General features: G+C 40.9%; 1 protein-coding gene across 11 annotated transcripts in view; it reads right to left on the bottom strand.

Moving 5' to 3' along the window:
* Positions 1–12,610, bottom strand: part of tns1b (tensin 1b) — a 281,948-nt gene that overhangs the window by 175,902 nt on the left and 93,436 nt on the right. For all 11 annotated transcript variants that reach the window (XM_079664776.1, XM_079664769.1, XM_079664781.1 and 8 more), the window contains exon 2: positions 6,879–6,993. In XM_079664776.1, the coding sequence (XP_079520902.1) occupies positions 6,879–6,993 (115 nt within the window). The remainder of the gene's footprint in view (positions 1–6,878; positions 6,994–12,610) is intronic.

Genomic DNA, 12,610 nt, shown 5'->3' with positions numbered 1-12,610 from the left:
CTGATGAGGTTGCACATATGGATACAAGTATTGCATTAGAAACAAAGGATTTTGCTGCCTCCTAGTGGACGTAGGAGCTACAGTGGAGATGACCCCTACATCCTTCCTCTGTGCGAAAGGGAACTCTGAAGTCTCACCCTGACAGCTGGATGAGGCTCCCTTCGTTCAGGTGGAGGGCGTGAATACAGCGGCAAGATTCAGGACAAACTTCTGTGATGTATTTATATACTATCCAATGCATATATGTCTCTGCTCCTTCATTTGTGATATATGTATTTTTCTACCGTAGATACTGTATGTTTAAATTTGCTGTTTCTTTTTCATTATCTTTTTATTATGTTAATGCTTTATTCCACCTTTAACATATTTGAATGCCTGAAGTACTGGTGCTAATAATCAATAAAGTATCTATCCAACTATCTAAACTCCCCTCTCTCCAGCAGAATCAGGAACTGACCCTTACCGTGGTTTAGTATCAGCATCTCCTCGAAAAGAAAACAATACATAATAATTGTAATAAAACTCCAAAAATCGTAGGTGGTGTTTTTTTCTTTCTTTTAAAACCTCTTCTTGTTTTTAACATGGAACACACTTGCATGTTTTTTTTGTAACAGTCCTGATAAACATACAAATCGACAATGAAACCTTCAGGTTGTGTAAAATGACGATACATTTCTATCCTACTTTGCGCAGTTTCATAGAAAATGTTTGCAATGCTTCCACGGTCCGAAAGGGCAGCATCAGGACCGATGCAGGCTCACAGTTGGAAGGTTTAATCACTCCCACTCCCCTCTAGTTGGGTTATTAAGGCCCTAAACATGGTGGACCCTCGACACAATTGCTAATACCAAGTTTAGTTTAGGAGGCATCTGTTCCGAACTGGGCCTGTAAGATACAGCTCTGTGCATCCTGTCCTCATCTTTCTTTCCTAATGCTCAAGAGGCATTACAGAGAAGTTTGCCCATATCAACTGCATTTACAAATAACACATTAATAAACTGGATTACCTTGTCTCATGAGAGAGAGAATATTTGACGTTTTTAGCTTTGAATCAATACATTTTTGTAGAGCAGGCAAAACGTGTATATTGTTATATTAATAATAGTAGGACTTAAGAGAATATATTATTTAAAACAGAATAATGAATTAGAAAAGTGAAAAGTTTCAATGAATACTAGATGATATGAATAAACAGAAAGAAATACTGACAGATAAAAACATAGCTGACAGACTTTCCAAGAAGAATGAACACCTAAATGTGTGTAAATGTTGACATAAAATTACATTAAAAAAATTGCCGGAAGTCAAACAGTAACTCATCCAACAGGTGTCGCCCTAATTGCATTAACTGCTCTTGAGCTGCCAATGTTACGACCTGGTTCCAGTCAGTGTCCTGAGGCAGGGCTGATGGAAACTCATTGTTCAGTTCAGTAGATCGACTAACTATATTAGACTGGGCGACCGCCACTTACCACTTACCACTTACCACCATCCACAGAAACACATGATCATCCTCATCCATCTGCTACAGTTATTAGACTAATGACTTCTGCTAAAGCAAGGAGTGGACTAAAAAGGAAACAGTGGGCTGCATAATGTATTGATATGTTATCAAAACATATCAATAAGTGCAATACTCAAATTGCAGGAGTATGTGTTGCTGCAGAGATATCCCAGTCTACAAATGTTATTCTTTAGAAATAAAAAAAATTAATTTGTTTAGTTCAGATCATCTTCACACAATGATGATTTAAATATAGGCTTCAATGTTAATGACAATTATGATGTAAATGATCAATAAACCCTGATATGTTATTCCTATTGCAAAGGCAAAATCAAATTAGTCAAAATTATTACAAATAAAAGTTAGCAAAAAAGATGTTCCCATCTGTTGGACATGAAATGTGTTCTTCCCACCTGTTTGACACAATGTTTTCATAACTTCAGAGCAGTAATGCATGACACTAGAACAATGCTGCATGTGTGATTGTGTTTTAACCCTCACTGAGATCTGAATGACACACACACACACACACCCACCCACCCACCCACCCACCCACCCACCCACACACACACACACACACACACACACACACACACACACACACACACACACACACACACACACACACACACACACACACACACACACACACACACACACACACACACACACACACACACACACACACACACACCATGCATCACTTCAGGGGACATTACATTGACTTTCATGCATTTTCTGGAGTCTTATCCTAACCTTAACAATAACCAACACATGCCTAACCCTAACCCTTGCCCTTAAACTTACCCTAACCCTAAACCTACAGTAACCAAGTCTTCACCCAAATTAATGATTCCCCTCATGGGGACCTCCATTTTGTCCCCATAGGTGTGGGTACAGTGGGTAATGCACAGTAATGACATGTACATGTCTAATATGTGTAATATGTAATTGTAAAGCGCTTTGAGCACCTGTAAAAGCGCTCCAATCAAATATATAATGCATTATTATTATTATTATAAGGGAGGAGAGTCCCCACACGTGACTGTGTAAGTCCCCACAAGTATAATAATGCTAGGCCACACAAACACACACACACACAGAGAGATATCACACACACAAACACAGTGCGTGCCAGTCTTTGAAGATCTGTGTACAGTGGATCTCTAGGGGACGGTCAAGGACAAAGCAGCTACACCCTTTGCATAAGTGGCTCTAATAATTGGAGATTTGTTTGAAGCGGTTTGATTTGTTGCAATGGCTTTGTAGGATACATTTGGAAAAACGTAATGCAGCAGCTGTGAGAATGGAAGCAAATTGTTCATGGGACAAATCCATTCTAAACAATAAAGTGTCCTCCTGTAATAAATAACCTGTTGCAAAATCCTCTTGACCTTTTATGGGCACAGCAGCGCTCCATTGACCTGCCTCTGCAAACAGACCATGCCTTTCATTAACCTGCACTGCAGTGAATGAATATAAAAGCCACTTCCTGCCCTCAGGGACAAGCTCTCCAAAAATACCCTTCCACAGAAAGGCTTTTTTGTATAACTGGAAAACGGTGGCACTGCCTGCGTCAACATGCTATTGTCAGAGTAACTCACACCTTGTATCCTGGCAACCGCTACACAGAGAGAGGAAGTGCTGGTGTCCTTATGAGGCCATGTGACTGGAGACTGTTAGTAAACAAGAGCAGGCTGACGGAGGGAGAGATTCATTCTGAAGAACATCTTTCAGAGTAATAAATCATTGATTCATACATCTATACAAAATATATTTGAATGTTGATGATCTGTAGTGTTTCAATGCTTTATCTGTACGTTTATAAAGTGTTTTCCAAGCTGCTAGAGTCGAAATCAAATTAGATAAAACTGTATCTATATATGTTCCAAACTAAGGAAGCCCTGAGATGCAAGTACAAAAGACAATCTGGTGGTCCTTTTTCTAAGACTGATCTAATTTGGGTTCTCTCCTGTGTTTATGACTTAAAAATTAGGTCAACATTTTTTCAATAATTTTCTGAGTTCCTTAAAAATATGATCTGTCATGAACTGGTGCTGAAAAATAATGTTGGAAGGTTAGTGAATACAAGTTTTGGCAGGACCATTAGTAACCTTTTCCATCTGTGAAAACGTGTTGAGTTTGGCAGGTGAATCAACACCAATTGTCTTATTGCTTGCTGTTGTAATACTCATGTCGGCCACACAAGGTGCTCTTCCCTATGTTTGTTAGGACTTAAAGCATTCTTGTTTCCAGGTGAAAAACTAAAAAGCTCAGAAGTCAAAAGAAGAACTTGTAACTTGATGAACTGAAATGATCCTGCCAAAAGAATATACTTGTTTTTAAGTCATAAGACAGATAGAGAAATACTGTTCACGTTGTGTTGTACTCATGAATCTTTTTTAACAACACACACAGACACACACACCCTATTTGCGTATACACATTACCCAAACCCAGACATGATAGGGGAGAGAGAAGCCAACTGAGGTCAATCAGAATAGAGTGAAATGCTGCCCTGTCATGAGGGTTTATTCCCTCTATAAATCAGTTATACTGCCTGCACACACAACTACACATTATTTATCCAGAAGAGTGATAGCAACAGCTTGTGCAATTCATGGAAATTAAACCTTGCTTTCATTAAATGTAATCAAATCCTTTTCTTTCAAATGTTGCTGTTCAGTAACATTGTAAGGGACAGATTTATTTTTCCATTGATTTAAAAGACTGCCATCCATTTATTTTACTTAGAGGCTTAAAGATAAGTCATATATTCATAATAATAAAGTTACATCATAGGTCACACTAGATACAAACATAGGCAAAATGCTGTCTGTAGCACTGAGCACGCAAAGCAAAGACGACAACATCAATATTTAATGACACACACACATCCCACAGTTCAACAACAACATCTGGACCAGCAGTTAGATCACAGAGTAACATGCAGGGGGGGTTACCGTGCATTTATTTTTATTGGCCTTTCTTTCAGCAGCAGATAAAGGAGGAGGCGACACAACAAACTTTTCCTAGACAATCAGAGATCCAAACCACAAGCTGTGTTCGAGGTGAGAGACTCAGGGATGTCAATATGGAGCCATCTATGTTCAGTGTAATGCATGGGAACACTGCACCTACAATGCGTGTGTAGCATAATGCATGTGCCTAGAGACGGTAACAAAGCACTGTCTGTCATTAAGATATTAACCTGTCATTTATTAAGATGTATTTAAGCATGTAGCCACATGGAGAAATAATCCAGGTAGGAGCCTCAGTAAAGCAACACTTCTGACTACATACTGTATAGTTCGATAAAGTGACATAATGCTCATAGATAGTTCATCTTAAACACTAGTCCTTTAACCTGTTAAGTATTGAGGAATCATACATTAACCTTTTTTGGGATTCTGCATGTACTATATATTGCATACATTTTACATTTGTACCACATTGTCTGAAAGCATACAGACACTGCAGCTTTATTGTTGGAAAATGGACCATAATTCACAAAATGAAAATTATGCTTTAAGAAGATCATTTAATATTCAGGAAAATGTTAAATAAGGTAATAAATTAAGTCAGAAATTGGGGCGCTTTTTTTTAATAAACTTCTATTCAATCTGACTGCTATTTGCAACCACAGGAGTTGCCCATGCTGGATATTAGAGAGATCTCAGGTTCAAGGCACTGATTTAGCTTTGGCTTCACTTTCAGACTGGAGGTCACCACTCGGGTTGTACTGAAGAACTTTTAGGAGTAAATGTGTGACAATGTTATGTGGAGCAGGGTGTACCTGCAAGGGACTAACCCTGGATAAATAATGGTATCAAAACAAAACAAAGTTACGTATACTTACCGTATAGTAAGGACAGTTGGAACCATAATGTGCTAAATTATTTGATTAAGAGCTGTCACTTTACAAGCATGAGTACAAGCCTTCACAAAGTTTAGCACAAAGACAAAATGCAATTCTGTCAAACGGCCTTTAGAATCCAAAAGGAGGCCAGTGTGCAGAGAAGGCTGTTGTTTTTCTAAGCTGTGCCCTTCGAACATCGACCCGTTCTGTGTCAGGTTTGGGAGGCTGAAAGCTGAATATTCCCCCCCGCTGTGCCAAACCAAACATCCAGCTGTTTCCGCATGGTTTCACTTGACGTTATCTGTCTGAAAACAGACATTTCCACTATAACACGATGTGATGTGGTGAGCAGACCGGGATCAGATATTCCAGATGGGGAAGATCTACTGGTTGAGAAAATGGTGATCTCATAAAAGTCTATTTTTGAATCCCATTGAATTTCCTCCAATTGTTAGTTGTTTCACAGTATAATTCAAACGTAATCAACTGGCACCTGCATTAAGAAAAAAAAACAATAAAAGCACAAAATGACTGCTGGATACTGGGACCCTTGTGGAGTCATATTATTCAAGATGATTGCAACAACTAAACCCTGCTGATCACTCATCAACACCAGTCAGCCACCTTGCCTTTTTTCAGTAAACACCATTAAGGATATTGAGAAGCTGTTAACCTTTGAGCCTCTGTGAGGCTTCTTTCCCTGCTCTGTCACTTGACTGACAATACTCTGACACAAAGACGACCCCAGGTAACCTCAGATGACCCCTCATTTAGACCACTGATAGATGTTGTAACAGATATTGCTTCCATTGTCCCAGCAAGTTGGTGCAGTTAGTGAAGATTCTCGTAAGTGGGAAGTATCTCAAGGGTGGGGACATTTGGATAATCAAAGGTCTGAGTTTAGACTACCAGTTTGCTTCTGACTGCATATTGTGATGCTTGTTTCAATTTTAATTTTAATTATTTTTTTTTAACTTTCCTTCAGAGGGGAGTTGGACGACATTGTACATCAGGCCCCAAAAAACTGTAAAGTAAAGGCATCATTGGAGTGGTCTTTCCATTTGATATAGTATATTAAACCAATATTAAACAGAAAAATAACTAAGCAAGAGAACGTGTGGTGGTGAATGTTGACATTATGGCACAAGATTTTAAGTAGTCCTTCAGGAAGGGAGGGGGATTCTCCAACACTTAACCAATACAGATGGTGTCATACTCTTAGAATGATTAGAATTATACTATGGGTTTGCCTTATTTACTTGGAGATCCATAGGCCACTGTACCCCAGCTTCCAGGCAAAGTAAAGTAAAGACCTTGTGTTGAAAACAATGTTGTTACACCTATAACCACAGCAACTGTTATGTCACAGTGTCCTGGAGTACACCTCAACACCAGTGCAGTACGATAAGTGAAACAGCTAGAGGTCAGTCATTTAAACATTTTCCAACAATGTGTTGGACCACCAAAAAACGTTTCTACATTAGGTGCAAGAGATCTCCAGGACAGGGGACTGACCTCGGCAGATGAGTCCGTCCTGGCTGATGGTCTGTTTGCACACACTGCACTGCTTGGCCTTCTTGAACGTCTTCACCCTGAACGTATGGGAATGAAGAGCATCCAACTCCTCCGGCTGCAGATAAGAAGACAACAAAGACAGAAGAGGTGGAATGTTAGAAAGTTGTGACCTGATGGGACTTCAATGAGTCCAGGTGGGTTCAGTTGTTATGGGTTGTTTTTGTTGATTTTTCTTTTAAGTGCAGGTGTTCAAACAATTATTAGTTCCTTTGCTATATGGGAAATTAACACCTGGCCACACAAATCAAATATAAGCGCACCTGGAGACACATCTGCTAAAGCCAAATGCCTAATTTTGCAATTTTAACGAAACATTTTAGGTGTCCTTAGGTGATTTAGATCACCTCCACATTTGAATAGGTTCTTCCTTGGCCCATGCTACAGCCTTTCACCAAGTTTCATGAAAAAGAGAACACAGACTAATCTCCTTCTTTCCTCCCCCCCTTCCCTTCTTTTGTCTTGTCCTCTCATTTCCCTCCTTGCAGGTGTGTTATGCAACTCTTCAGAGAAACTCCCTGACAGTGCTCCCCAGCCCAGTTAAACATCCTTCTATGTCTGTCTGCAGCCTGCTGTTTTTCCTATACTGTATACCCATCCTACATGCCCTAAAAACATATGTTCTATACAAGGAAAAAGTAGATGTGTTTAAGTCAGAATGTGCCAGTTTATCGTCCAGCTATGAGGCTTCCATTAAGTCTTTATGCCTGCTGGACAGGACTAAAAGGGGCCATGTGGTTGGCACATTGGGGGACTGCTCGCAAGTCTTTTCATATGGGGAGATCATAGAATATCAAAGTACACCAAGGAAAATATAGCAGCTCCATTTCTGTAGAAATACCCAGACTAACAACCATAACTTATAACCACTAATGACACCTTTTTAACTCTTCTCATCAATCCTAAAAGGCAACGTGTTGGAAAAACGGCCTGGAGTATGCAATCACCGTACAGACATAACACTTGAATGATTAAGCAAACTGAGTATCTGTTGGACTTTCCTCACTCTTTAATTCATGGACTGTCCTCTCCTCTGTTATTAGCAGAAGGAACTGACTTAGCAGAAGGAAAGTCTCTTATCTGTTTACCATGACGTCTTATTTCCAGGCAGAGCAGGAAATAGTTAATACATAGCCTTCATAAAGAGACCTTCATATGGATCCAGATGGGGAAGAAACAGTCTTAATAGACATAATATTTGTCGTTATACTGTAAAGCAGTGGTCGCCAACCAGTCGATCGCGATCGACCGGTCGATCGCGAGTGTGGTGCGGGTAGATCGCGGACCGTTAAAAAAAAAAGTAACAAAAGAAAAATTAAATTAAAATAATGTTTGAAAAATATTTTTTTAGATGTAAACCTATCATCCACCACCCCGTTAGCAGGTGCCACTTGATTAACGTATATTTGAGACACCTCAATAATATAATACATTAACCATGCTTTACGTGAACCTCATCATGACACAAGAGACAACGGCAGGGCTGTAATTTTCCGTGTTCACTGAACGCAACAGAGGCAAGACACCACACCAATCAGAGAGTTGCATGGAAATACACGTGTGCTTGTGTCATTCAAGCTCGGCTCTGTGTGTGTGTGGCAATAGCGCATTTAGTGTGATAGAGAGAGGGAGAGAGGGACGGAGAGAGGGAGAGAGAGGGACCGGTGCTAGCGGTAGGGTGGCCATCCGTCCGGTTTTAGGTCGGACAGTCCGGTTTTCAATGTCTGTGTCCGTCTGCCGGCGCAGCCTTGAGCCGGACGCTCATTTGTCCTCCTTTTGAGGTGATCCCCATTTTATACTTTTAGGGTATAAAAAAAAAATAGACAATTATACAAAGAAATACAAAAAATAAGTTATGTGTAAGTATATATCCCTGTAAGACTTGTGGTCTTACAAATTATTGGCTGAATGTGATGTCAAATAAATATCTTGTATTTCATTGGTTAATAAACGTAAACAATTAGCCATGTGCTTCTTGACGTCACGTTCACGGCATGGCACTGTGGCACAGAGTGACGTTAGCGCTAGCAGACTAGCTCATGAGCCAACTCCGCCTAGTTAGCGGTAGGTTAAACCGCAGAAATGCCGAAACGAAAGACTTCATTTAATCCTGAATGGTCGAAAGAGCATGGATTCCTCACAAAAAGCCGAAAGGACGACTTCCATGCTTTTTGCACGTTGCGATGTGGAGGTACGTAGCAAAGGAAAAGGTGCTGTCGACAGACATGCTAACACAGATAAGCACAAAAGCAACGATCAAAGCGCAGGTGCCTCTTCACTTTTATCGTTTTTCCGTGAAGCTTCATCGCCTCAAGATGACAATCTCCGCAGCAGAACTTTGTAAAGTTTATCATGCCGTCAAGCATCACCAGTCATACAGGAGTGTAGACTGTGGAATAAAAGTTGATCGCACAATCTACAACGACTCATCAATAGCAAAAGGGATGACCTGTGGAAAAACAAAAGCCAAAGCTTTGTGCGAAAATATCCTAGCACCCTACTCTGTCCAGACGCATGTGGATTACATAAAAGAAAATGAACTGCATTATTCAGTGGCAAGTGATGCATCAAACAAAGGTACGATCAAGTGTTTCCCCATTGTACTGAGATATTTTCACTTTGAGGAGGGCGTGCAACATGCACTGTTGGATTTTTACAGTGATAGCAACGAAAAGTCGGAAGCTATAACAAATCAGCTGCTATCTAAACTGGAGATGTCTGGACTAGATGTGAAAAAAATGTCAGCATATGCAGCAGACAACGCCAGCGTTAACTATGGAAAACACAACAGTGTTTATCAGAAACTGAAACAGGCTCAAAAAGACGTGCTCGCTGCAAACTGTTTAGCCCATATTCTGCACAATGCAACAAGATATGCAGCAAGCAACTTGGATATTGACATTGAAAATGTTGTGCTTAAGGTGTATAGCCATTTTAGCATCTCAGCTAGCAGAACGGCGCAGTTGAAGGAATTCTGCGAGTTTGTGGAAGTGGAGGAATGCAATCTGCTGCGGCACGTTGTCACGCGATGGTTGTCTCTGCTGCCATCTATTGACAGAATCCTGAAGTGTTGGAGACCCCTGACCAGCTACTTTCAGAGTCTAGGTGAGGAGGAATGCTCCAAGATTTTGTGGAAATGCTTTGGAGAGGATGGCAACGAAGTATCTGAGATGTATTTTCTCTTCCTCAGTCACATTCTGAAAGTGTTTTCAGACTGCATTGAAGCACTTGAGGCCAAATCATTCAGCATAACCTCTGTGTTTAAGGTAATGACTGAACTGAAAGGGAAACTTGAGAGAAGGTTAAAGGACACATTTTTTGGCTTTGCTGTGAACAACAAACTCAAGCAGCTAACCCCTGATCTGGCTAAGAAATGTGAGGCTGATTTTCTTGTTTTCTATGAAAGAGCCAAGAAATACGTGAGTGAAAGGTATGACTTCTCTGAGAACAGCTTTCATAGTAAAGTGTCAAAGCTTGGCCTCACAACTGCTGTGTCCTATGGAGAATACAGTGATGCAGTCCAAGCCTGCAGCCTGAAAGACATTGACATGGATGGACTCTATGAGGAATATGGCATGGTGGAAGCTATTCTCAGCTCTTCAGAAATGGAAGGATGCCACAGTGAGGAGCGGTATCTGAAACTGTTTTCCAAAGCAGAAGTCCCATTTGTGAATCTGAGGAAGATCAGCGCCTACATCTTCTCCATCCCATGTAGCAATGCACATACAGAACGTGTGTTCTCAATGATGACCTCAGCATGGAGAAATGAGAGAAATCGTCTGGATGTGGACAGTGTCAAGGCAGAGCTGCAAATTTGTCTCAACTTCACATTTGAGTGCACAGACATGTACCAGAGACTCCTTACAAACAAAAAACTCTTGGAAGCAGCCAGGAAAGGGCAAAAGTATCGTAAATAGACATTCAACTTGTGGTTAGTACACTAGAGTCTTATTGTGTTTTGAGTGTGAAGGATTCAGTGAAGCCAGGATAAAAACTAAAAGATAATCCCAAAGTGTCCTCCTTTTTGGTGTTATGGAAATGGCCACCCTAGCTAGCGGGGACCGTGATGTTAGCATCTGGTTAGCTAGCTGCACTAACTACAGTAACTAACGGACATAAGGAGCTGTTACCACAACAAGCTGGAGGAGAATCCTCTCCTGTCAGACTGAGGGGCTCAGGTGAGCTAAAGGACTCTCTGAGTGTTTAGAACGGTTTTGTCACAAATTATTCAAAAGATTATTTCCGCGGCACACCTTCATATGATCATTATAGTTATACAAACAATAAGAGAATACATGAAAAACAGGTATGAAATAGCCTACTATATAGTATGTCAGTAAAACAAGAATACAGTTTAAAAGGGGAGTGATTTGTAAAATATCCATAAAGAAAAAGAAAATCTGTTTACAGTTCTGTTTCATATGGGTGCTGAGAGAGGTATCCATAGAACTCTTCATGTTGCTCTCAAAGTGCACCAGATTGATGCTTTCAACTTCAATATTTAAAAAAAAATCTTCCCGGGGGAGCATCCCCCCGGACCCCCCTAGAGGAGGTGAGGACCCACCTAGAGGAGGTGAGGTCCGCCCCCCAATAGCACTTTACCCCTGCCTATATGCCGTGAGCTGATTATGGAGCTTTCATTGTAACAGTAATTCAGATGCAATTAGCCTATATTAAAGGCCTCAAATTGGAAGCATTGCCTGGGCCGTCTTTTTCACTCAATTCTGCAATAGGTAGATCTCGCCTTTCACCTAGGCCGAGGTCTGCGATCTTGGGCTTAAAAAGGTTGGTGACCACTGCTGTAAAGTATACCGGCCGTCGGGAGTACTACTAAGTAGTTGTATTATTGCTTATCTGACAAAGCTTATTCAAGTATAAGAGCAGCAGGAGGATGGTTTGGATTGCTACTTGACCGTGCCGTGGTGCCCTTGAGCAAGGCACCGGACATTGACCTAATAATGACACTACACGCTAAGTGAATTGATCGCCCAAGTCACCAGCTACGGAGCATGGAAGCCATCAGAGAGTGGTGAGAAATTAAACTAAAAATGCCAACCCAACCTCACTGGAACTAGACGATAGGTCTGCAACAATAATGAACTTTCAGCAAAAAGATGTGTAACAGAAATGGCAGTATGTTTTGGTAAACACAAGCTTCTCTTAAATCTTTAACAAGCATTGAGATTCTGCAAATAGGATGGTGCTCTGAGACTACTTAAAACTGGTTTTCCATAATTCAACTACTTTGGAGGTTTAGAAACACAGGCAGACTGAAAGTACCTCAATGTTTATGAAGCCCCATGTGACTGTTCACTGTTTGTGTTTCAGAAACACATGGCAACAGCAGGACAGCGGGCCCTTCATTCTGTCTGCCGGCTACGCCTAACCACTACATAACGTGATTAGCTTAATCTAGTTAGACTGAAAGAATGACCATGGCTGTGCAGGACGCGCCATGTTGGCAAGGGGGCTTTCTGGGGAGAGCTGGAGGTATCTGCCTGGCATCCATGTTATCCACGGCGCCGTGATACCAAGGCTCGGACTGGCACCTGCTGGGTTGGGGATCTAGATATGGATTTCAGGGGATTGGGAACGGGGGATAAGTGGGTTTAATGGTACTCTACAGTAATTTTAGATGAGTTTGTGTCTGTCAGTCAGACTGTCTAGGGTTTAGG

This window comes from Notothenia rossii (assembly GCF_949606895.1).
Source record: "Notothenia rossii genome assembly, chromosome: 2".
NCBI lineage: Eukaryota > Metazoa > Chordata > Actinopteri > Perciformes > Nototheniidae > Notothenia > Notothenia rossii.
Note: the sequence above shows the minus strand (reverse complement) of the source record. Positions and strands in the feature narration are given on the sequence as shown.